Raw genomic sequence first — 27,514 nt, forward strand, 5'->3', positions numbered from 1 at the left:
AAAAAATACAAATAATCTTGACTCCTACCAAGATTACCTTCCAATGTGTCCAACGTATCTTCAGCAACGTTTTCTCCAGTCGTTGGAAAACGACTTGCGCATCTTCATTAACGTCGAAAGTCTGCGCAACTCCGCTAAAATTGATCGAAAGTTGAAAAGTTATTATAGCAATGGCGAACGGAATATACTTCTTATGATATTCAAAATTATAAAAATTACCCTACGAACTTATTGATTTAGGTAAAAAAAATATCGAAAAAAATGTTATGATAAAAAAAATAAATTTTATCATAATAAATAAATAAAATATAATTATCTAAACTTTAGTAACACTTATTAATACTTAATTCTTTTTTTTTATTTTTATTAATATTATTATCATCTATTATTATATATAATATAATACACAACGAGACAATATCAATAATGGTAAGACTCTGAGTAATCGTATCAAGTTTACACTTTTTTTTGATCATAATTAAAACATATTATTTTTAAAACTATAGGCTGGCTTTAGTTTTTTTTTTTTTTTTTTTTTAATAAATAGAAAACAGGCAAATAGGATAAGTATTTACACATTTTTTTATGAGATTAATGGCAAAAATTTCAACAATTGTACGCTTACATATATATAAAAAGAGGTTTTTGTTTTTGCTTTTCTTGTGTATATGGAAACAGGTATGATTTGTGTGTAAAAATGTATAGGATATATAGGTAAAGTTATATGTAATAGGAAAACACAAATGAAGTTAATATAACAACAACTTATTAAGCCATAAAGGTATGTTTATGTAACTTTTAATTTGTTTTTTTTTTTTTTGTGTTTGTTTACTTTTTTAACAGTAATAGATTTCTTTGGTTTTGATAAATTTCAACTAAATTATTTTAAAAAATATTTTTGTCATATTTTATTAAAGTTTTTCTTTTTTTTTTTTTTGAATATATTTTATATAATTAATTTTTGGTTAACAGGAATCGCAAAATTAACAGATGAATATGTTTATAGTTTCGTGTTTAGGTGAGTTAATGTGATATATCCGCTTTGTAGTTAAAAGTTTTTTTTTTTTGTTTTTGTAACCATACGGTAATGAGATGATGAATTTCGTACTATGATTTAGTTTATGGTAACTTGTGTTATATATATATATATATATATATAGTTTTTTTTTGTTTTTGAAAGTTGCACCTTGGATATATGTACAACTTTGATTGCTCTGTTTCCATTTCTTTCTTTCGGTTCTCTACGAATGGTTTGATTGTTTCTTTAGTTCTTTTTTTTCTTTTTTGTTTTCTTTCTCTAAAATTTTACCTTAATTTTATTGCTGCTGATAGGGTTGAGGGTACTGTTGTTCATAGGAGGGCATTTGCCCCATTTGTTGTTGAGGTTGCGGTAGCGTTGATGGTGCGCTCTGTGTATAATCGTATGTACTGTAGTTATCTGTCAGTGTCGTGTCAGGTTGCACGCTTTCTTCAGCAATCGTTGTGTTTAGGCCGCCAGCCATTGCAAATGGATTATTGGCCACGTGTCCTGTCGCGCCATAATTAATGGTATTTGCTTGTTGCATTTGACTTTGTTCAGTGTACTGTATCGAAAATTATAAGAAAACATATTTCGTTAAAAATGTTTATAAAAATTAGTTTGCAAAGATTTTAATAAACGCAAATAACTTACGAATGATGTTTCAGCTGCGGGCTGATCGTCAGTAAGAGCAGCCATGGGTGGTGACCAAACTTGTTTCTCTTCAGGTGGTGGTTCAGCCCAAGGCTGCAATTCGCCCGACGCGAAGATTCCGTAGAATGTACAACCGAATAAATGAACACAGGCGGCCAATGTGAAAACGGTTGTCCAACAACCTGTAGGCTAGAATCATAAAAAAAGAAACAAAAAAAAAATCTTTGACAATTTCAACGAGTTCTTCAAAATGTATTTCTTCACTACGAGAGCTAAAGTGCGGTTAGGATACTCCCAAATAGAGTAGAGGTGGAGATTGCCGATCAGTTTAAATAGCAACGTGTGTCGTTCAAAGCATTCGTTAATAACGCTTGAAAGGCTTATTCGTTAAAATACTTACATTTTTCTGAATAAGGCCATCCAATGCATAAGGTACAATAATACCAGCCAGAGTACCGATGCCATTCGATAGACCCATTAATATGCTGGCGTAGCGAGGAGCAATATCCAAATGGTTGACATTATAACCGGATATAGCAAAACCTGAGAAAGCCACACCACAAGTCAAAGCAAACATGGCACCAGTCTTTATTCAAAAAATCAAATTCACAAAATACATTTTTTATTATTAATAAATTACTCAGGAAATTACTTACCGCTGTATTAGAATGAGCTACAAATAGAAAAAATACACCTTCCATTCCAAAACCACCGCAATTAAATAGTTTACGCACATTTGTAGTAGACATTATGCCATTCTTTCGTAAATGATCGGCCAGCATTCCACCGAATGGCACAATAGTAGTCATAATTAGATGAGGTAGTGAACCTATAAATCCGGCTTCCTCAACTTTAAAACCAAATTTATGCTTAAGAAATGAAGATTGAAATAAAACTAATAGATAAAAATTCCAAGAGCGACAAAAATTCGCCACAATAATCGCGTAAACTGGCATAGAGCGCATCATTTCATTCCAAGGCGTGGTCTTTAAAGATGGCATAGTAGGTTGAGCTGAAGTTTCACCCAATGACTTTTCGATGTATTTAAGTTCAGGTAAACTAATGGCAGGATGCTTACGAGGACTTTCAAAACAAAGCCACAACCAGAACATATACCTGAGCAAAGCGAGAGAGAGACAGAAAAATATGATTCCGTAAACTATGAAAAATTAAAATACTTACCATATTATCCCAAATACTCCGTAAGCATAAAATGGAGCCTGATAGCCTATAGTGTCGGCAAGCAGTCCCGATAGAGGTAAACCCACCACCACTCCAGCATAAGAACCGCTAAATGCTAGCGTAGCTAAACGAGAACGCTCCATTGGTGGGGCCCAAAAGCGCCAAATACCATGACAGGCGGGATACGTGACACCCTGATTTATGTGAATTTATGCGAAGAAAACAAAACTTTATTTTATATAAATTATTTTTCTTTTCTTTGTCAGCGCAAACAAAAGCACAGATTACATCATGTTTTTCTTTCAAAAAAAAAAAAAAAAAACCAAACAAAAAAATATTAAAAAAATTCATCTCCTTCCATTTTCTCAATCTTTCAACAACATACGTAAGAGTATTTTTCTTTTTCTACTTCGGATATAAAGAAAAAGAAGACTTCAACCCTCTTCATCTTCATCAAATAACAATTCAAGAGAAGCGTATGATACGCATGATGTGTCGAATTGAAACTTTTTAAAAGTAATACTTTGATCTGCTTAACTCAAATCGAATGTAAGTTTGTTAATACAATTCACTTATATATATATACAAAGATATATATCGCTACTTACCTCAAATAATCCCTGCAATATTCGCACACATATCACCACATGACCATGCGCTAAAGTCATCGCGAACGGTACAAATAAATGCAACGTAGCCGAGCTGGCTATGGATAAGCCAAAGATTTTATTAGCTGGAAATTTCGAGGCAATAAAACCACCGGGTATTTGCGTCACCAAGTAGCCCCAAAAAAATGATGAATCCACATGACTTTCAACAGCCACTGTCCAGTTCATGAATACCGTCTACAAAGATATATAACATGAAATTGAAAAAACAATTTTTTGTGCGAGATATGAATGAATAGAATTTTTCAAATTTAATGCCTGCCTGGCTTTTACTTGCATTAAGCTGAATAATAGATGTATGAATACAATGCATGTGAATTTTTCTCATTCATGCGAACTGATTGTTATGTTAACTAAACGGATATGCTTTGTATTTCCTGTTCACTATATAATAACGTACGCATCTCAAATACATTTAATAGTATTTCATATGCTTTTATAGCATAGTAAGTAAACAAAATTCATATGCCATCGATTTTCTGCGAAGGAAATTCTTCTATAGTGAAGAATCTGATGAAATGAGCGATTGTACAGCTACGACAGCTGACTATCGCAAATTACTATGTAGGCGACAAGCTCGTGCTATAGCCACTATTTAGAAATGATTTACGAAGCCGTCTAAGTCGGCTCAACTTTACCTTATAAAAGCGTCACATCATCTTACAGAACTAAATGGTAGTTCCTTGTAATTTTATAAGACATCTTGTACTTTGAAAGTAAATGCATACACACTGCACGTTACATTTCAGTTAGAAACTCATACTCTTATCTATGCAGTATGGGTTTGCACGAATATAGAATTCTAAAATGTGAGCATTTACGGCATTCTACTAGGGGACACATCAGCTTCGAATAGACATGCCACAAGGACCATAGTTTAAAGCGGCCCTTAATGCATTATTAACGCACCATACCATCCCATTTTAAAGCTCACCTCGTTAAATATGAAATCTTATCATGCCTTAGCAAAACCAGAATTAGCGTACATCCTACTTCTCTTGATGTCACACATTTACAAGGCTGAAGCATTTTATCAAAACGCATAGAAGTAAGCTCCAGAGACTCGATAAGGTATTTATTTTTTTTTATTAACCTCAAATCCTGAATTGATACATCTGTCCGTCCATGATAATTCTTTTGTATACATTCTTGTCGCCACTAAAATGAAGCTATCGGCTTTAAATTTAAGAGAAAATTTAGAACGTCTTGCAGGCTGTGAGCGATGCTATATATATCTGTATAGTATTTGCGGTAAACTTTCTCCCGCTCACAAAAACAAAGATGTCGCCTACAAATTTACAGTAGAATTTGAAGATGGGTCAAGCCAGTCATAGAACATGCCTACATTGCAACTAAAACTGGGAACATTTTTACTTTCCATGTCTTTTGCTCGTCACTTCCAAGCTACGACAAGTTCTAACAAAATAAAAAAAATCAGCTACAAACTCTCAAGACTAGAGAATATAAAAATTTAGTTTTTTAGTTAAAAATACGCGAGCCGCATAATTAAAAATTAGAAAAAAATGCTGACATTTTATTTAAAGTATACAAGTTAGACGCGATGATGTTAATACTAATCGATAGTAAAAAAGCCTGCGATTACTTAGTCGAACAATTTTCCAATTGAACTTATCATTAGTTATTAGAGAAAGTTGTGTTTTTACTTATTAGAGAAAGAATCGCCAGCAAAGGAAGACCAAAAAATATGAATTGAAAAATATTTTTAAAATTATATTTTTGAAATTATACGAATTGCAAGCGATCATTAACTAAACTTTTAATGGACATCGAATTCAATACAAATAGTAAGTTGTCAATAGAATAGTAAGTCTTCAATAGAAATAGTAAATTTGTTGTTAATGTATATAACGTCATTCCGTGACATAGTTAAATCATATAATGTCCCTTACTTTGTTATCAAAGAATTTTGTATAATTTTAGGCTAAGCGTTCTCTTAATTGCAAATCGTTATTATTTTTTATAATTGTTTAACTATTACATTTTTACATTTAGCTTGAACTCAGGCGGCCAGGGTGAAAATGAATGAGAGACAACTACTTCGTTGCTTCCATCCTATCGTACGTCAGAGTATTGAAATTCTTATGAACATTGAAAGATTTCCTTATATCACAGATGAGCAAAAAGTATCCTAGAATGAATCTGTTTATTTCACAGCAAGTGAATCCCAAATTATGTTTAGCGGAACATCAGGGACGGCTAACATGAATTCTGTTCTCCTTTGCATAGTTTAACGATTCATCTAAGAAATCTATAGCCTAAGAAACTTCAATTTCATGGTCATGACCTTTTATTCAATATTTTTAAATAGGTATCAGAGACCGCATTAAGTAAACGTCTGAGAGTGTCAATGCGATCATCTGCCTGCAATTCTTTTATGGGATCCTAAAAAGATAAGGCCCTCAAACTTGGTATACATGTCGTTTGTCGTTTGATGAATACTAACAATGGTAAGGCAACAATAAGAGCAGAGATATTTCCTGAAGTTATATGCAATACGCGAAATATGTAACGAAAGCTTTTATATACTTTTCCTCTCTATGCAAAACTATTTCAAAATAACATATTTTCAAATCGATTAACCCCGTATCTCCAGTCGGAACCTTGTAAACAGTCAATCTTTGATATCGATAAAGAAAAACAACTCTAAAGTATATTTAATGTATCCATTAATAACAGCAGCAAAAACCATTATATAGAAGCTCACATATATCCATAAATGAGGTCGCACACGCAAAAAATAAATGTTTTAAAAGAAGAGAACAAAGCTAAATTGTTTACAATAAAATTCATTGAAAAATGAAGAAAGTTGATACCTTGTAATCCGGCAAAACCTATTACTAAATACGGTACATGACTTCACCGATTACACTTTACTACTTGTCTTCGCCATAAAATATCAAAAATGATGCGTTGTTGCCAAATAAAGGCTTACCTTTCATGAAGCTGTCCAAAAAGCAGCCCAAACTTTTGGACGCATCGGGTCGCCCAAAGACGTGAACCAAATAACTTTTTTTCTATTATAAAATACTTGTAAACTAGAACCTTTCATCCTGCAAAGGCTTATTTTTTGCAAAAACTTTTATAAGGCAGAGGATTGGCAAAATAGTTTCCCTCGTCCAAAGTTCCAAAAGCAAAATACAATTTTTCACTGATTGTTGCTGGACAATATGAAAAATCAAAAAATTTTTTCATGCAACGAAATTTTAAGATTAGGTCCTTCCATAAGAACACATCGTAAAAATGGATTAAGACTAGGCCTATCTCAAGCTTGATAGCATGCGACTATTAAACAAATACAAACATTATATTTGGACGCGTGCCACCTTTTAAGTACTTTAAAATACTTTCAAAATAAGGGTTTATATAGGGTGATAGTGATCGAAAAAGTGGTTCGATCCGAGTCATTTTCAATAGTATTCGTCCTTGGACTAAAAACTGTCGGTTAACCAAATTTCATCAAAATGCCACGCGAAAATAAGACAGACAGACAGGTGGACAGCAGGACAGACAAGCACATAATTACTTTCTGAATCGATTAGTGGAATATAAATAGGTGACCCTCTTTCACATTTGTCTATACGTTGCATATATCTGCACAAACTCAATATACTCTTGTGCCGCAAGTGTTGCATGGTATAAAGCCTTGATATATAAAAGAAACGAAAGCAAAAATTAAAAAAATGGTAAAGAGAGGAAATAAAAAGGCATAAAACATCCTGTTGCCAAAACACCAAGGAGACTTTTTACAAAATGTGAATATATATGAATACAACAACAAAAATATTGTAAGAGTCTCCCTTAAGGCATTATTAACGAGCGTGACGTTATAACAAATTCTTACACAACTCAATAAAATTTTCATATATTGTTAACACAAAAATATTTCGCAACATAATAAATGTGAGTTATTGATATGTGTGCGCATAGCATTCCGTATATATGTGTGAAAGAAAACGTGACTTATTCAACATGTAATATATATATATATATATATATATGTATATATGTGTACATGACCAGATATGTAAATGTCAAAAATTAATTGACAGCAACATGCTAGAGAGGAGAGACGTAAATGTAACTTAAGCCAGATTTAATTGTTGATTTTCAAAACTGAAAATCATCTTAATTAACTTAACAATATATGTTGCATTTGTACTTACACCATTATGTTCACCCTTCAGTTTAGCCGCCGACATATTACAGCGCATACCGAAAGCAATCATAAAACCGACGCAAGCCATCGTGGCTATAGTGTAACGTGCCGACATACAGGGGCACTCAGCCTTACAATATTTGTCAATTTTACGTAAAGGCGGACGTTCGATTTCATCAAATGACGCTGGCGAATCAGGTCTGTCGTCATCATAACGTACACCGCCGCCTGGGCCATCACCTTCCTTCTCACCCACTGCCATTTCTTCATAGCCACCCAAACCGCCATGATAACCTTTTGAGATTTCGAAATTTTCAAATTTCGGTTTAATTCTACAGAAAATGAATAAATAAACAGAAAAAAAAAAATTCTTAACTTTGTTTGGAAATCAATTAAAGGGCTTCCTGGTCAATTGCAAACGTAAAAAAAAAACGTAGTAATCAGTTACCCATAACAACTTTGATAACATAGTAATGCCTTATTTGCTATAAATATATGATAAAATCCTTATACGTTATAAGCCAGGAAAATAAAACTTATTTCTCAATAATTTTTCTTCACTACACACACACACACACACACACACACACACACACACACACACACACATAAATGCAAACCATCCCTTACTACTACCAGTCATCTATTATTGTTAGTTGATCTCAACAGTTATGCGTCTCTATTTGAGAATCTTCTTATTATTTTACTATTTATGTGAAATCATTTTTCTCTTTCGACTTTACTTAAGCAAAGCGTAATTTATAAACCACTGTTTAGTCATCTGTCTAGTTTTTCTTCTTTTACTCTTCCTTTTCTTTTTTTTTTTTTCAAGTTACTTTTAAGGCCAGCCAGTCTGTCACCGAAAATATTTATTCCTTTTTTTTCCCCCATTTTAGTGTGTGCGAATTTTTTGTCGTATTTTTAGTGATATTTCTTTTGTGCAGACTTTATGGCAACCAAGTGAGTTAAAGTTAGTGGCGCCAATCGGCCACATTTGAAGTAATAGATATGATATGAAATTTATCTTGGCTGTTTATGACATCAAATTAGAATTCCTTTTAAAAAGTTTGGCAAAAACAACACACATTTAAAGTAATGAAAAAATTTGAATATCGCAAAACGCCCAATTATATCTAGAAGTTACGAGTGAACTTTCAATTTTACCACCTTTCCAGAGCATAAATGAATGTGAAGAAAGTGGATCGTACCGGTGTCTTCAAAGTAGTAGGTATGCAAGAGAGAAATCGAAATATATATGCGAAGTATTGACAGTCGCTAGCTATACGTCTGACAATTTGCAGATACCATGAAAACAGCTAATCTCGTATTGAGGCCAACCACGCATCAGATACATTTTCATAGAAAATAAAGTCTTGCTCAACAAGTTGGTGTCCATTCAAAGCAAACAAATTTTGATGAACAGGAGGAGAACTCGACTTTTCCCAAATAGACATATGGCATCTAAGGAATTGATCTTATTTTGGCTTCGTTAATATTTTGCTTGCTTTTTGAGCAAACCAACAGTTCAAATCGGTATCAGGTATTCACCGTTTAACCAACTAAGCATTAAACATAGAATAGCATCTTCCAGACAAGTGTGTGTACGCTGGGTTTTTACTCTTAGAATTCTCCTAATAAATCCCGTTTTCCGTCCCCATGCGAACGATGCGAGACAAAAAAGGCCTTCTTTTGTAGTTGTTAGTTTCTTTAGTTAGGTCAAGGAAAAAACTCTTTAGGCAAACACTCTCTATTTGGCACAAAACTCGACACGTTCCACCATGCTGTTGTATGAAACTTGCATTGTTAAGATATCGACAAGTAAATGGCGCCAATGACGTTGTTTGACTATAGCCACAAGAACAGCCTGGGCCATTTACCATCAAACTCCAGTTTCATGTTTACATGGTTCGAATACTTTTATTCGGATACAGTTTTTAGAAGAAATCTTTTGCTCCCACGACTTGAGTTAAATGTATGTGAAGCATCTGCATCAAGTTTGAGATTTGTATATTAATTTCGCCCGTCATACTAAGTTTTTTAAAATTTTGTTTCCTATTTTGCGATGGTAGCAATATGGACGTTCGACAGTTAAATGACCGCAAAGTTTTCTAATTTGCCGTAATATCATTCACCGAAAATCCCAATGTGTATAAATAAAGTTTAGTTCTATAAATTTTGGTTACGAAGGTAAAAGGAAAAAATATCTATCGAAAACCTTTTTTATAGGGCAAGTCCCAAGTAATTTGGAAAATAATTTCCTCTAATGTTTGAGAGTCCTCTATGGAATAGATTTAGAAAATTTCAAACTTTTTTCTTTCATAATTGATGGGTGGTAAAGAAAAATCCACAAATTTTTGCGTAGTGAAACGGACGCTCATTTTCATTGTGGCAGCCTGTCTATAAGAACTTCCAATAATTGAATATGAAATGAATGAATGGAAAATTCGAAGCCAGTGCATAGGTTCTTAAACGGACAGATATGGCTCTATCCATTCAGAATTTGACATTGATGAAGGACATGCAGGGTCTCTGGAGCTTCCTTGTGGATAATGCAATGGCGGAAGGGGGTGGGTGGGAGCTTCCACGCGTGTTCCATGGATGATCATCCAGCTTCGATGTAAAAATTGAAAAACTTTCCATCCAATTTTAGAGCAACAAACTTTTGTTCTGTGGATTTTTTTTTTTTTTTTGTTTGTTTTCAGGTAAAGGTAGTAGGCTTAAAGCATTCGGCCATGGGCAATTATAACTAACTTATTTGTTAGCTTTTAAGGACAAGAATGCTGATCGATCCCTTCCTGAGTTAACAAACTATCGGATATTCATTCACATAAAAATAACTAAGAAGCACGATACTCACGTATCTACGGTTAATTTTAAGGAGCAAAGAAAGATGATCCTGAAGTAGTTCACATAAAGAAGCACAACGATTACAATTAGGTTCGCAAAACTTTCAAAAGCTACAGCGTGAATAGAAATAATTTAAGGAACAATAATGATAAAAATATTGTTTGTTTTTGAGATGAAATCGCTTTATTTAGCGAAAAATGAGTTTATGTCACGTTTCATGGATAAAAACAAGCATAACTCGCGCTATCTGCTATATGTAGTTTTTTTAAATTATTTTTTTTAAATTGTATTATTGATGTACACTTTAGCCCATCTCGAGCCTCTATATGACAAAGAAAATGAGTGATATCACCTTTTGGATTTTCAAGATAAGATCCAAAGCAATTTCTTCCCTTTCTTTCTTACCTATTTTTTTATGTCAATTTTTTTAAAAGGATACATTTACGTAATTTATCTCCTTTCTATTGTATTTAACCTTTCATCAGAGTTGAAAAAGAAAAAACCCCACCAAAGCCACATTCCCTTATCACGAATATTCATTGCACATACACACACATGCAACCAAGAAAATAAATACATCAATTTAATGTCATTAACCTGAAAAAACGAAAGAAAAGTGCAGAGAAAGTATCACAATGAAAATAAAATCTCTGCAATCAAGATATACTTTGCATTATATATCAATAAAAAAAAAGAAGTGAAATCACACATCCACATCTCACATTCATATATAGAAAGAGAAATCTCCTTTGGCGTCTTTTACAAGTACATAAATATCTAACATCGAGACGAAGCCTTCAATGTTCTTCAAATGAAAACATATCAGCAGCACTTAATAAAATTGAATTTTACTCCAATGCTTTAAAACAGTATCTATATAGTTTACATTTACCTTATTGCTTTGGTTTTGACAATAAAAAAATTATTGTTGTTGATGTGTAGTTATTGCTGTTCTCGTTATTGAAGAGGGAGAGAAACATTCCTTAGGGATTAAAGTGTTAGAAAAACAGCAAACGTTTAAGCAGAAAAATTTGAAAAAAAAAACAAATACTTTCAAGCCATCCAGCGGGAAATCAAACGGTTTAGGTTCGAGAAGCGTGAAAGAAGCACATGTTTTAATAAATCAACAGGTTTTTTGCTTTATTTTTAAAATTTCCTTCTTCTTAACACAATCACTTTCCCATTTTAATGCAGTTAAGTAAGTTGAGCTCTCACGTTTTTCACATAAAATCAAAATTTTGCTCACAAATTGACTTAAATTTGGCGGGAAACTTGTAGCGCAATATCTCTGTCTAGTCATTAATTAAGTCACTTACAAAGAGTAAAAGCTAGAAAAAATTTATTGTAATGATCATTAAAGAGTCTATAGTTTTCATCGAATAAGCCTTTAAACCAGTTGCGTAGAAAGTCGTCTTCTTCTTGAAGGCAGTATTTCTTACTTTAAGGCATCTGCTTTCCCTTTACATATTTCTCGTGGCATTTTCACTACAACTTTACATATTTACGGCGGCAAGCATTGACAATGATGAACTCTGATGAGGTAGAAGAAAGTGTAGACGAGTGCATAAGCTTCATGTTGAAGAAGGAATTCCGTTCACGTTTCGTACACGTGCTTCTTACACTTACACAAGCGGAAAGGGAAATTATTATTAAGTATACAAATACTCATAAAACGAATTTACTTCACGCATTTATAGATATTCAATAAAACTGTAAAAACGAGCCGGTGGTCATTTTGAATGGAATGCACACACACACACACACATACAAACACACAAAATATGTTAACTTATAATTGTTTGCCTCCCATTACTGTAGTTTGATTCAACAACATTCGAAGATGAGGATAAGCGAATTTTATCGTTGCATTAATAACATCTTCTATGTATTATTCCATGCATCATTGTTAAAAGCACTTACATCGAAAGATGGGGTCGACTTTCTATAGATATCCAATCCGTTATGTTAGTGTTTGCATTCCTATCTAATAGTTAAAGTGTCTATTTAGTCGCCCTTAGCCCTTTTAAAGACAGCCAGTGTACGCGGATTCAAATCTCAAGTACTGTAGACTTTACTTTGGTTTTAGCTATAATGAGTGCTCAGTCAGTGAAAGCATAACACTTACCATTACGGCACACACCCACTTGACTATAGCCACCAATACTCTATGTCCTTCTCTTCCTTCACTTCCTTCTGACCGTTACCATGTTACACGAATAGAGGGACGATTGGTCATATTAAAAAATAAATAAATAAAAAGTAACAGAAATTTGCTGCTCTATTCCTAATAAATTAGAATACTGCCGCATCAATTGCAAAATGCTTTTCAGCACCTAATTGCAAAGTAGTCATCTCGTTTATCATGAATGCAATTAAATCATTTTTTTGGTGCCTTTTTGGTGACTTATTTGGCTAATAATTATCCTTTATCGAAAGTACTCGCAAAATTAAAGAGCTCTAGTATTCTGCTAATTAAGGAATAGTGTAAATTATTGCTTTATCTAATTCCTGATTTAATTAAAAGGTGACCTTCCAGCTTGCATTTTTTGCCCAGATAGTTTTCCAATTCTTTGCTCGTGTGAAAAGTTATATTGTTTGGAAAATGAGTGAAGTATCTAAAGAAATACGATACCTAATGCTTCTTTATTGGGAGTAAGCGAAGGACCTTAGGGGTGGTTTGCAGATTCCTATGCCCTATGTCACTGAAAAAGTCGAAGAAATTTTGCAACTGGTGGAGCAAGACTAGCACTTAAGTGATCTCAATGCACCAAAATTTATTAAATATCTCAGAAATTGCGGCCTATAGGTTAGATGGAAAAGTACAAGAAGGACAAACAGGCAGGCAAGCTTTCATCGGTTCAACAAGTGACTCTGAATCACAACAGGTCTATCCCAAGTCCTTCCGGATACTGTATACATTGACAAAACTTTAATATACCCTTGTACCTGAATTGGTGTAGGGTACAATTAAACTGATGAATTACTTTATCAATATATTTATACACAAAACACTTGCAACGCCTTTTCAGACATTGTAGGAATCCTGTTGCATTAATAGTGCGTACATCTATTTCTACAAATGAATCATCATCACGCAGCTCAATACTGAAATGCTTTAGCATTGACTTTGATGACACCAACGATGCGTTTAAATAAAAATTTATCGCATTCTTACGTGCATTTCTTTCAGTGTTGTGGCAGTCAAAACAACTAATATCGTTTATCACGTTTAGGGAGAACTGACAACTTGATTCCAATAACGTTTATAGTTTAATTTCAAATCGTTTGTTATCAATCATCACATATATGAAAAAGTTGCTATGGAAAAAAGTCTTGATCTGTGATGATTGTTTTCCCCAGGAGACCCTCATAGGGAATGGGCGGATTTTTAATAACCAATATATAATATTAAAAGCAAAGAATAAAAATTTCTGTAAAAATTCTTACAATTGCAAGAATTATCAAGAATCTCGTATGAGATTCGAATTTATTGCAGCAGAATATATCCGTAATGGAAATGAAATCTTTCAAAATGAAAAATACATCCTTCAGACTTTTTAGTGTGAAAATTCATTTAAAAGAGCTATTGTTGTCCTACTTAACGATTTCTTCTCTCCTCCCTTTTATTATATTTTTCTTTCTTTGAGATATTTAATATTTTCTTCATTTATAGCTAAACTGGCAGTTAACGTAGCATCATTGTTCTACTCAAGTACCGCCACAAACACACTTTATCTCTCGAAATGCTGACGCACACCTACACAGACACGCACACACACACACACACACGCAAATCATCAACATGCTTGTCTTGAATACGAAATTAAAATTTCAAGTGTGCTCTGTCGTTCTAACAGTCCAACATGCATAGCAATAGTAAGGAAATGACTTGCTAACGTTATATCAACGCGCGATATATTGCATAGGTTTGCCTCCTTTATTGAATTTTTCTCTTCCTTTTTTTTTTTTGGTTTTTTGTGCGGTAACTAAGTAAAATAATAAAGCTATTAAGATCAATGGCAATAATGAAAGAAAATGAAAATCGAATTGCTATTCATTGGGTTGAAATGAAATCATTTTGAAGTCGTAGTGCAGCTATATGTAAATTGAAATTCAATAACAAAAGTATGCGAAAGAAGGAAATTCTAAATAACAAATATATTCCGCGGAATTTCTTTTTCCCATATATATTGCGTAAACACCTTATAATCGGTACAAAAACCAATTACCAAAATTGGAAATTACAATAAAAAGTTACGAGAGAAATCTCTCAAATAAAATCAATTTGCCGATCATATCTGTTTCCACATAAATTACTGATCGATATTTGCATCAATATGTCGTGGACTGCTAAGCTAAACAATTTTGCCCTTCTATACGCAGCTATCTATGCCTTGTGTAATGTTTCTCTTGTGAGTATCTCTCATCCGTAGAACCTAACTAACATTAACAAAAAATAAAAATATATATTTTCAGAGTCTTTTATGATGCATACTTTTAAGCGTTACAATCAATATGAGAGAATTTGTATATTTTCTTCCTTCGTTGAAATGACTTGATGATTACAAAATAAAACAAAATTTCAAACTTCGTCAGCATTTGTGTTGCGCCATTTCACCCTAAAACAAAATGTTCCATATATCATAAAACCAACTACCATGACCACTCATTGGTCCGTTAAATTAAATTTCTCGTTTGCTCCTTTCATTTTTTTTTTTTTTTTTTTGTTTTGTAATTTCTGCTTATCATAACTCATCATAACTTTATCTTTTGAACATAACCATGAATTTGCTACATGTCAAGATAACCGTAAACATAAACTCAGTCCAAATGGTACTTACCCGCTAAAAACACCCGTAGCTTTCTCTTTAAACGTTTCTAAGCCTTTCATTTTGTTCGATGCTATCGATGCCGCTGTGTTTTAGATATTTCACTGATTTTGCTCTTAAAATGTGCGAACTCGTATTGAGATAATTTTCTTTTTTTTTGTGGGGGCGTTAAAATCACGCTAGGTAGGTCAGGTGATAGATTTTGTAAAGTTTTTATTTTGCAATAAATTATTTTAACAGAATAAATTTTAAATTTATTACAATTTTCACACTTAAGTGTTGGATGAAATTATTCGCTTTTAACTTTCTGCTAAACGGAAACTTTCTTAGTAATTTCTTTTTCTTTTTTTTTTTTTTTTTTTTTTTTGAAACACAGATTTTTTCGATTTTATGTTACGGTTTTCGATTTGATTGATACGTATGCAACATACTTTTATTTTAATTGTTTCTTTTTCGTTTTTGTTTTTCTTTTATTTATTTGAAGGTTAGCTTGTGCGGTTTAGGCGGTTTTTTTCCATGATTAGCGTCCCAAGTCATTTTCTGCAATCAAAGCACATAACATACGTAACATTATTGAATTTTTCATAACACAAGCGAAATTATTGCGAGTGTTTTTGCTCGTTTATACTGATAACAACTCGAAGAATACATTTACCCTACGAATGGTAATATGGCTACATAAGCGGATTAATTTCATAAATTTTTGTATTTGTTTTTCCCATTTGTACATTACAACGATAATGATATAAATTCTGCGGAAGAAAAAAAATTCTAAAAATATATTTTTGCTAATATTTTTTCATTCTTCCATTTGGGGATGTATAATAGTATAAAATACGTTAAAATATATCTACACTGCAATTAATTATTATCTATACTCACCCACATTTGCTAGCAGCCGAGCACAAACTAGTTTAAGACTTAAAATATAAAGCTTAGGCTACATATATAATATTTTAATCACGGATTTCACCAATCTATTCTTAATATCTCGATAAACGACTATGTGTCTTACCATCATAGTCTTACTAATGTTTCAACGTATAAATATTCCCCTGTTAAAAAAGCCTTGCTTCCAGATCGGTTTAATTATTCCTAATCATTGAAGAATCTCTAAGCTGTGGTGAAAATGTTTTCTATCTTTCTGACGTTACCTGATGAAACGTCAATGCCGAGGTTCACTAAAAATTTTTGAAAAATTAAAAGCAAAAGTAACCGACTGTTTACAAAGTATAAGCTTAATGCTTCTTCAATGTCGTTGTCTATTCACATTCGAGCATCTTGGTCTAGCTTTTTACCATAATTCTTTAAATCTGGCCCGTAAAAACAACCTAAAGTGGCTTTATAATTTTGCCAATTCAAAAAAAAAAGTAAATTATTTTCTGATTTTCAAAAAAAAAGTAAATGATCTCTAATATGCTAGCACATTTCTTCCATTGGAAGTGCTGCAACGATACAGGCGTAGGTCCAACTTGACGCTGTAATACGAACAGTGACAATACTTCTCTTCATATTATATGTATGAAAACGCACGAAGTTCTCCGTGGTTTCTTACTTTGTTTTAAATAGTTATGCAGAAGAGCTTTGTTACCTTTCATACAAGAGCTACTAAAATCTTTGAACTATATTTGCATATGAGAGTTTTTTCATCTGCATGGCAGACTTTTACATCCTCCTCTTTTACACAGCTGGTGCTGAATATGCCCAAATTCTCAAGGTACCCACACTCTTCTAGAAAGTTGTAATATCTAAAAAAACATTTATACATAAAAATGATGTATTTTTATAGAAACGTAACGCCCACTGCTAGCTGCTTTCGAACTTGTAATAATTATTGAAAGTAGTAAAGAATGGAAGCTGAGTTTGGCAGACATTTTCTAAGAGCTGCTGTTATAATACAATAGATATGAAAAGTATAATACCAGTCCTTGTATTATACACCGAGGTTCGCATTGCTGAAAAAATTCGAAATTACGCTGATTTTTATTTGGAGAAAAAAAAAGGTGTACTTCTGATCTTACACCGGCTAAACTAGCACACATGTCATAACGTTTTATTAAGGGATAAAAGATATTTTCTATATTTCTATCGTATCATTGGAAAAATCTCGTGAAACATTTAAAAGGAAAGTAAAAAGCAAAAGCAAAGCCCAGTTTCATGGATGATGGATGGTAAGTGTTTCTATCAACTTTTACAATGCATACTGTGGAGTTGACATAATTAATATTTGACTATTGCAAATCGAAATCATGTACACAGTCTTAACAAATATTTACTGCACTTGATCGTTTGCAAAGCAGTGTTTGCAAAGCGTACTTGAACTTATATAAAAGGGGCTAACGTTCTGCTCTTCATCTTCACCAAATTGTTATAGTGTCCTATTTTACAACACTTTGGTGTCACAAAAGCGAACTGATACTCTCTTTCGAAGAAATAAACCATGATTTTTCAGCACACGTTCTCGACATTAGACAATAAGTGAATAATTGAAAGCCTGAAAGCCCCAAAAAAGTATCTAAGCTATTTATTCATAATTCATACTTCTTACAGAGACCGAGCACTTGAAATGTTGTTTTACATTTATACATATATTAGATTAAATAGTCTCTACGACAATTGATGTTTTATTCTCCCTATATAACTTAAACATCTTTCGACCGATCGAAATCGTTCTGCATCCAATAGCAGACAACTTATATTTTGTGTGAACGTTCAGAAAACTGTCTGCTATTCATGTCGAATTATCTTTTTCACTTTTCGAAATTATAAATAAACAAACCAGCAGCGAAATTTCAACTTAATCTGTTGTTTTGTGTTTTGTAAAAAAGGTCAGTTTAAAGGAAACGTATCAGGATCATGTTTTTTAAAAAGTAAAACAAAGATTTATTTATTGTAAAAAAAGATTACAAGGCAAAAGAAAAGCAGAGTGAAATGATGAAGCCATTAGGGGAACTTGAGTCTTCAAAAAAACAAGTTTTTTGGGGAAAGTATGATACTGTATGATGATAGAGTTACAGGCGACAGACAATTGACTTTAAGTGAAATTTGCTAGGCTGCAAGCATTTCAATCTAGGCTGCCATATAAACTCTCCATTCACGGTATTAAGCTTCAGAAACTATTGCGTCACATTTGCTAAACTCTGCTGCTCTATCAAAATCCTTTTCCAAAGGATGAAACAGACGATAGGCATAGGGTTTAGATGAAACTACAGTTTACTATACTTTTGCTCAAAAGTAGAAGTGAACAGAGTAGACCGGAAAAGTAAGAAAATCTATACAGCGAATACTTTAAAGACATCATCTTGAACTGAAGCCATTTTTACGATATCCCTTTCTAACGTGGCTTAGAAATATTTCCAACTGGTTTTAGTTCAATAGCAGCTTCTAGCCTAAATGGGTGTCTAGGCCAAGGATCTCGGCTAAGAACTCAATGGCTGTGTGTTCGAATCTTGATGGCGCTAGAGTTCTCAACAAAGCCAATAGACTTAGATGCTAGTGCTTTAACACTTTAGGCTTAGAATTCTGTTGTATATAGTAATAATAACTAAACTACAGTTTTTCTATAGACTTATGTCAAGTTTCCGATTACCACCTATTATGCGTCACAAATTAAAGGTTCTTATCTTTTGCAGGCATGTTTACCGATAAATTCTGTGTATTTTTATGTTTCATTAGGTAAGAGATTATGGGTTCAATTTTCTACATTACAAGCGTTATAAAAACTGGGTGCGGATTAAAAATAGGAATAGAGCTAAATCGGTTCAGAATCTTAATATGTGTATACTTTATGATGTTTTTAATATCTTTTCCTAGCTACGAGAAAAGCAAGAGACCTTCCAGCATTTCCACAACTTTTGTCTTTCACTCTTTTAGAATATAAAAGCTTTCTGATTATTGATTCTTTTCGAAGTTAGTTTACTTAAAGTTTTTGAATAAACTAATACCAATACTAAAAATAAAAAAAAAATTTGTCCACGTTTTCGTCAATGTGCTTGCGACGGCCGAATTAAAAAATTTACGAGTTATAGGATCATTCATATACACTCTCAAATATCCAAACACTTTCAAGTGACCAGCTCTTTAAAGAAATAAAGAGATTTTGAGAAGCTTCTGAAAAGTAAACTTAGAGATGAGCTAATATATTTATAAATAAGTGGTGGGCTCACATTATAAATAACCTGCAAACCTCAAAACCCAATCCTATTTTCATATTCTCGCGTTGCAATTGTTTCGATTGACAAAACATGTATCCTTATCTTATTGTTGAATGTTTCCCTGATATATGCGAAGGTAAATCAGGGTTCGTGGTCTCCATCAATAGCAAGCGGCAGCAATAAAATGGAAAATTGTAAATTACTATAATATTTTTAATTTTTGGTTACAATGGACATCTGTGGACATAAATCAAAAAAGATCAACCAATCGAGGGGGACTTATAAACTCTACAATTTACATCCATTTTATTTTCCTTATAAGGGCAAGAAAATGAAGCAAGATAAGGCTTTGCAGACAATAAAAAAGCATCAAGAAGCATTCGTATCTCGAAGCTCAACACAATATCTGTAACTTTTTTAAAGTAAACTTTGACTGAATGCATTGAACAGTTCGCCTCACCACTGGGTCACGAACAATATGTCAAAAAGGAGACCTTACATCTTGTCTTGGGAACACCAAACAGTAGAACAGTTAACTGATTGATTTTCATTCAAGTAGCATAACATATGTCTACTGCCCTTCCATGAATTTAAATCCCTTCAGCTGCACCAAAATGTAGTAAGTGTATGGGCATGTTAAACCTTTAGCACTTAATCGTAAACGAAAGACAAATTTTAGTTATAATTGCAAACACTTTATGCGTTCATATATGTACGATCCCTTGATCGATATTTGTTATTCCATTCCATTTCCATTCCATTTATTTTAAAAACCTAATCTTTTCCCAAATTGCTACGCCAGAGTTGATTTGTGAAGCGAAATAAATAAGGTTATGCAAACTCTTCTTCGAGTTTGGATTATTCGTTACGTAGACCACGCAAGTGTAATAACGAACGTAAAGTGAAACTCAAAATGGTTGTTAGTACAGTGTGAGGACTTTCAACGGCAAACGATCAGGCAAATGTGCGTATATATGTTATTTAATACCAACGTTGCCTGCACGGGATATTTGGATTTGAAGCCGGAATTTCCCCGAACTCGTGCGAGATAAATTGAATACACAACTCACACACGCGTGACTCCATATGAATACGATGAAAACGATGCTCGGATAATAAAAATTGATCTCTTACGTCTCTATGTTACTTCGCAATTGTAGCATTCATAGAGTTACTTCTATTTATCGACGTTATAGACAAAAGTAGCCAGACTCTCCTGGAAATCATAAGCTTATATATGGGATAATTTTTTTTTTCTTTTACAATATTATAAGCACTTTCTAGTTCTTATATCATTTGATACAATTTAATCTTTAGGTGGATACATCGTTTAAGTCGGCACTGATTCAAACATTCAAGGTTTTTCATTTATTCTAATCCACCGTTTTTTCAATTGTTATGCAATCATAAGGATATCGGATGTCCTTAAGCTTACGTGTTACCGATGATGTCACATATAATCCAAGGTCATAATTTTTATTCACATTTATTAGCGTTAACCGAAGCACTCGCGTTCTTTTTCCCTTAACTTTACCGATAGCAATCTGAGAATTATAAAGAAATTTTATGGCACAGAATATAAGAAAAAAAAAAATTTATATGAAAATATTGACATTATTCAGACAGAGTTAATGGGTGTTTGGTTAGCTAAGGGCACCAGCGACCCGTGGAGAACTCTGTCTGAAGACTGTAGAGATTGCACAAAAATTATGCTCTATTAAAGGCAGTGGAATGCAAGAAAAAATACACTTTGAAAACCGATGATCAGCGGCGTTAAGCATTTGGAAATTATCTGCTGGAAGGCAATTTGTATATGTATGAGATTCAAAATTTTTATATACTGGAATAGATGGAATAGATGTCGTAGGATAGCAAAGCAAATAGTTACATAAAGATATTCCAAAGCCATATATAATTGTCTCTTTCTTTCCGCTATAATTATATACACTTATTAAAAAGAGTTTTAAAGGAAAAAACAAAACTTTTCTAACAATAAGTTCTTTTAAGTTAATCTTTCAAATTGAACTACGTTTGTTGAATTTATATATATTTGAACATTTATTTTGTAGATAGATTTGTTTTTTCTTATATTTATATTATTAAATTTTTAACCCCGTCTGCACCTAGGCCACGAAGTCCCTAGATCCGTTTAGACCGTTTACACCACACGACAGGACTACGCACAAAGGACTAGTGTGTGAATGCCCAAGACCAGCATATACCAGCAATGGACCAAATCATATATGTTCAAATTATTGCTTAACATTGGCATATGGCATTGCCATCTCTTTCCTGTGTATGACTACCGCCCGTGTTGTGGTGAAAAGCTTTCTCCGTTAGCTTAAGTAGAGCATGCGCCTCTAATACTTACGAACATCGCAAGATGTTATGGAATTTCGTTTCACATACAATACATAAATAACAAATAGAGAATTTCAATATCAACTGTAACAATATAGTATAAAATAACTGGGTGGTTCTCGGTTAAGAGTAGAGTGGGTTCACTACCTGGCAGTGTAAGCCAATCGCAAAGCGACTAAGGTGGAGCTGAGGGATACGCTTATTTATACATAGCGAAAAAGTCACCATTTTCTCATTTTTTTTTTTTTTTTTTTTTTTTCGTTACTCAATCTCTGTTAAATAAACAAAAAATATTCCACATATTTTCAAACAATTGCTTATTCCAAATTAAGAATTTTTTTCACAGATTGGAACGTTCCTGGAATATTACTCATGTTCGCAAAATGCTCTTCAAATTCTCATTACATAAAACGTATAATGGATGCAGGCATTTAACTACACGGAGGCTTCTGCAGAGGTTAGTCAGTACGTGTGTGTATGAAGTTATCTTGTCCATGTCGCCCTTTCTCACTGACATTGAAGTCGGCCATTTTGAATATAATTTTACTGCTATCCCTTTGCAAATTTTCATATAAATCTCTTTTGTTTACTTATTGCAAAAATTCTACATAATACTTAAAAATCTTTTGTTTAAATTTTATTGAAAAATCATTAGGTTAATTTTTTCATCTATTTTATCAAAGGTCATAGTTTATAATTCCCGGGAGAAAAGCCTAGAATATCAAATAAAACAGCAAAGATAAAAATGAAAAGTTAAACCAAAGGTTAGTTATCTCAAAAAGATCGCCTTACATGTAAAATATTCATTGTCAAATGTAAAGCAAGTTTAACAGGCGAGTACTTAGCCCGCCCCTTCGAATGTACACTTTATATATTTTGTATTCCATTGTGCTTTTTTCGCCTATGCAGTTAGTAGGGAAAAGGGAAAACAACGGTTACCAGATGGGAAGAGTGCAGACTAAATCAGCTGTCTTGAAGTCTGCAGGATCGCTTGTATATAGAATCTACCCGGGAACTAGTTTTACTCCCACTTTGTTCGTTAAACAATTAGTTTTCATGTTTTACACGCTAAGATAATCTTACTAGAACAACCTATAAAACGGCGTTGTGTTCTTTATATCTTCATGTCATTCACTCTTTGAATAATATTTATTACCTTATGGTAAAAGATCATTCTGTTTTGATTAATTGATTCTAATATGAATGTTATATATATAGGCATTATTGAGATTGTTACGAAGAAGGCGCTTTGCTTATATGGAAATTGCGCCGACTAAAATTAACTAAATATTAAAATTAAATGCGCTTATGAATGGATGGCGTGATGTGATTTACAACGATAAGAAGAAGAAGAAGAAGTAGAAACGATTTGTGTAAGACTTTTGGAGAATAGCATGGCACAGATGTCAGCACAAACTTAAACAGTCATTTTTGCGAAGATAGAAACAAATTTCTAGGATATGAGATCTAACTGCATCAGTATCTATTGCAACGGATTGCAAACTCAAATCTATCAGTTGTTGAAGTATTTTTTTATTGTACTATGAGGAAAAATATTATAAATTTCAGTTTCATATGAGATAAAGGCAGTTCATCGGTTATCGCGACAATTTGGCACAAAGGACGTTTAGATATCTCCAAATTCCATCTTGCAGTTGGCAAAGTTGTAAAAGCCGTTGCCGCTCTTAGTTCGCTCCGATCTTACCGTGACGACAGCGAAAATGTAAAATATAATCAGGAGAGGACGCACTTTCATTACATTTTGTAAGAAGATGGATTACCTGATTTTTCATCTTTTTAAGTTTTATAATAGGCCAGACCAACTACGATGTGCCATCCTCACACACTGGAAGAAAAAGTTTCTGAGAAGGCAAACATTTGCAGAATTATATAGACATACCTTAAATAAGTGCTTGAGAGAAATATGGGTGGATATCAAAGAAAACATCTCTTGGTGAGACCATTGTGTCATTGTCACCACTTACGTCGCAATCCGCAAGTAATTAGCGTCAAAAATAGCACTACGTGGTTTTAAAAGTATGGCATTTTTAAAGACTTGAAAATCTTTCCCAAAAAAAAGCAGATTTGTTCAAGATTATTTCAAGTGAAACAATCTTTGCGAATCTTAAAGATCCTTAAACTAAATTCTGAAAATTGGAAAATGTACGTATGTATCTAAGGTCACCAAACAACTGGTTTTTGTTTTTTTTAACTCGCAATAAAAGCCAAACGGTAAAGGCTAGCAAAATGATTTTGATTTCAGATATTAGTTCATGTCATATTTATTTAAAAATAATGTTTTGTAAGGTACTGCCTCTGGACTTCTGCAAAAAATCAATACTGATACATCAATTTTCGCCACCTCTCCACATAAATCGCTTGATCTTTGTGGCAAGCTCACATAGGCATTTTTGGACATTACGTGGTCGTTGATTGTACTACGACACTTATGGCAATTTGCAACATTTTGTTACCATTATTACATTTTGTCTAACTCGAAGTCATCTATTTCGTGCCGCATAAGATCAGTAGTAACGTTTGCCAGTAGTATTCTGCGTTGACGATAACTGACAGTGTGTTTATTGATTTCTTAATAAATTTGAACAATTTCCGTGCGCTGTGCAACTAATCGTGTATTGTATTCCAGAAATAATACCATAATGCAAACTATATTTTTGAAAAAAAAATTTGGCCCAAATCTCAATCAGAAGCGCATTTTATTTGCGTTTACTTTTGGAACCACAAAGTGGATGACCCTGTACTTATATTTTACTTAAATCGTGTATCCACTTTACGACTTCAAGGAGATCTTAAAAACTATGCTATTGGTATTATTGTTTATTGAATCCGCTGATTCAAAATCTTATCTTCTAAATAGATAAAAGAAGAAATCAGCGAATTAGATTTTCTTGGATAATTTATTAATAATAAAATTCATATCTTCCAACTCGGTTATGATATTTAGCGTTCTCCAACGCTTCATGTTCAGAAAAAACTTACATCATAACCTGTCAACATTGTCTTCCATGTGCGGAGAAGATGCCTGCTTTAAGCAATAACCTACCGCCAAAGACTAATCAAGGAGATACCATTACCAGATGAAGCATTTTATATAAACACTTGGCTGTTCACTTTGCCGGTATTGTATGAAGCGCTTTACCTAGCTACCTGTCCGTTTCCTCTTGGCTAGTCATTTTTATTGTTGTTCGTCCATTATTTAATTTTGTTATTTATGTCGCAAATCCTTTAAGCTTTTATGATTTTTTCACGTCTAAAACATCTTTACCGCCCAGGTGCCTTGGTAAGTTGATTTGTTCAATTGTCGGCCTAAGAAGATGTTTATGCTTTCCAGTCATCAATGTGGAAGCCGATCGAAGACTGCTACCTCTCCAATACTCCAAATAACTGAAATAGCATATGTTTAGTAACTTTTATGATATTTTTTAAGTAAATTAAGCTTTCAGAATGCTACTTGGTCCTCCATTAAGTTTGTCCCTCAATTCTTTTGTACATTTCCATTCGAGACATCTAATCAAATGCAAGATATGAATATGTTCCACTAAACAACAACTTTCTGGTCATCTTTCTCGTCTAGGGAATGGTCGACATTTATTTCTCTTTTTGTTTATCAGTTATTTTTTTTAGCATCTATTCTAACTAATGTTAATCCTTATAAATGAGCAGGCTATTCTCTCGCAATTTAAACTTTCACAAAGAATTTCGCATATATTGGTAGTCGGACGGAAGGCTCCTTATATAGTTTCACGTGGGTTTCTTCCTTGAAGACCTAACCCCGCGGCACCCGATGACACAGGAGTTATCCTGACAAGCGATAACGGACGCCCCGAAGGAGTAGGACAATCCCCTTTACAGAGTGCTCTACAACTCCTTAGATACCGGAATAGAGAATAGGTGTGAGCCGTTTTCTCTCTTGTTGGTATACGCCGCGGCATATACAAACACCCCTTGGATAGTTCCCCATGAAACTACGGCGTCACCACAGCCCCCACAATACTGCCCAAATGGTCGCGGCTAGCAGTCAGCTAAGAACGCATGCACCCCGATAGTCAGATGGATAGTGCATCTTCGTACCAGGACCAATCCTAGTTTTGGGCAACCTGACGCCAATGGACACCCATTTAGTTCACGACTTATCGTTCTATTGCAGAACTTACGCCATGCTATACAGCTTTGAGTGAGCCACTCTTACCTTTGGCCGTACGCCGTAGGTCCCGGAAGATCATCTAAACACTATACTTTCTCGAGGAAATAATGCTTTCAAGGTTGTCATCGCACACACAATTCCTAAAATAATTTGAAAATTCTATAGACGCCTTCATTTTGATGAAAACAATGAAGACATAGCAACGCCATTTCAAAATATTCAACTAATGCAACGTATAGTGATTAAACCCATTAACGAAATTATCAAGGATTATAAGGATTTGCACAAAAACATTTCTATGCATAAACGTGTGCGTATTTCGTTTATAAGTGAGATAACAATATAAAAAAAAAAAAAAGCATTTCATCCTTCCATACACATTACAGCGTTTGAATAATGAAACGAATGGTGAAATAGGAATAGAAATTCACGTCAGTCCGTGATTATTTAGAAAGACATCGCAATTTAACGTAATTCTCATATTTAAACCTACAATTAATGGAGTATTGTCAACAAAAGTTAGTGTAGTAACCGTGGATGTATGAGATAAATAAAGAAGAGTGGAGAGAAAACTTTAGGACAAACCCGTACAAAATCCCTTCTTAAATAAGTATGTGTGTATGTATTTCCACTTACACAGGCTCGATGCATTGTGTATATTGGTTAATGGAACCCTTTAGCAACATTGTTCTTAGCGGTTATACGGTAGACATTTAAGTAAAGCAGCAAAAAGTGTGAGATGATAATTTCAAAATCCATTAACAAAATTTTTGAAAGCCCCGCAACAATTGTCTAGAACTTCATTAGTAAATCTATAAAAGAGAGCGACATTAAAAAAAAAAAAAAAAATTTATTTTCTATATAATACAATTAAAGTCAAAGATAACGATGTTTATCTCCATAATATATCGGCCTTAGCAGGTACTGCGGATGGCAACAGATAAAGTCGAACGTCATTTGATGATTGACATTCAAAGACAGCAGATACGCGTAAGGTAATGTGAAAGATGAACATGAGAGAAAAGTTTCCGCCGACATCAATATGTTGGAAGAGAACCGGTATTTAACTAAAGTCGTTTTATGCTCTACAGGTATTTCCAAATTTCTCAATTAAAACTACTTTTCTTTTATCGTATGCATGACTTCGGTCCCTTCGTTTTTTTTTTTTTATTATATATTATTTCTTGTGTTCTCACTTCGCATAGTAGCGCATTAATTTCCAAAACATTTAATTCATTAAATGTAGATGCAAATTAAGATTGTTCGTCAAACTAAGATAAAAAAAATTGTTCCTTTATGAAACGCATTCTTCTCGTCACTGCACATGTAAACAATACAGCCCAAGACCCCTCCTGTAATTTCCATAGCTAACGTATACGTGTACGCACGTACATACATTTGTATACCAAATGAAAAGAAAGGTAGAAAATTGAGGGTTGATTTCCTATGAATGCACATG

At 33.4% G+C, this 27,514-nt stretch overlaps 1 protein-coding gene across 1 annotated transcript; it reads right to left on the reverse strand.

The window, feature by feature from the left end:
• Positions 1-1,160: 1,160 nt before the first annotated feature.
• Positions 1,161-21,143, reverse strand: LOC119640457 (vesicular glutamate transporter 1). Its single transcript, XM_038038522.1, has 9 exons — positions 20,965-21,143; positions 15,388-15,915; positions 7,707-8,031; positions 3,463-3,699; positions 2,855-3,048; positions 2,329-2,788; positions 2,073-2,258; positions 1,673-1,861; positions 1,161-1,583 (listed from the first exon to the last, which is right to left on the reverse strand). The coding sequence occupies exons 2-9, from the start codon at positions 15,435-15,437 to the stop codon at positions 1,317-1,319; spliced, it is 1,908 nt and encodes a 635-aa protein (XP_037894450.1). The 5' UTR covers positions 15,438-15,915; positions 20,965-21,143; the 3' UTR covers positions 1,161-1,316.
• Positions 21,144-27,514: the final 6,371 nt, after the last annotated feature.

Source organism: Glossina fuscipes, unplaced genomic scaffold, assembly GCF_014805625.2.
Source record: "Glossina fuscipes isolate IAEA_lab_2018 unplaced genomic scaffold, Yale_Gfus_2 121, whole genome shotgun sequence".
In the NCBI taxonomy this organism is placed as follows: domain Eukaryota; kingdom Metazoa; phylum Arthropoda; class Insecta; order Diptera; family Glossinidae; genus Glossina; species Glossina fuscipes.

Bases quoted from the DNA above. Each gene is read 5' to 3' on its own strand.
- LOC119640457 (XM_038038522.1), bottom strand. From the start codon at position 15,437: ATGAAAGGCTTAGAAACGTTTAAAGAGAAAGCTACGGGTGTTTTTAGC. The intron at 2,259-2,328 runs GTAAGTAATTTC...TTTTGAATAAAG, and splicing joins TAGCTCATTCTAATACAGCG to ACTGGTGCCATGTTTGCTTT. The intron at 1,584-1,672 runs GTAAGTTATTTG...TTTTCGATACAG, and splicing joins CCGCAGCTGAAACATCATTC to TACACTGAACAAAGTCAAAT.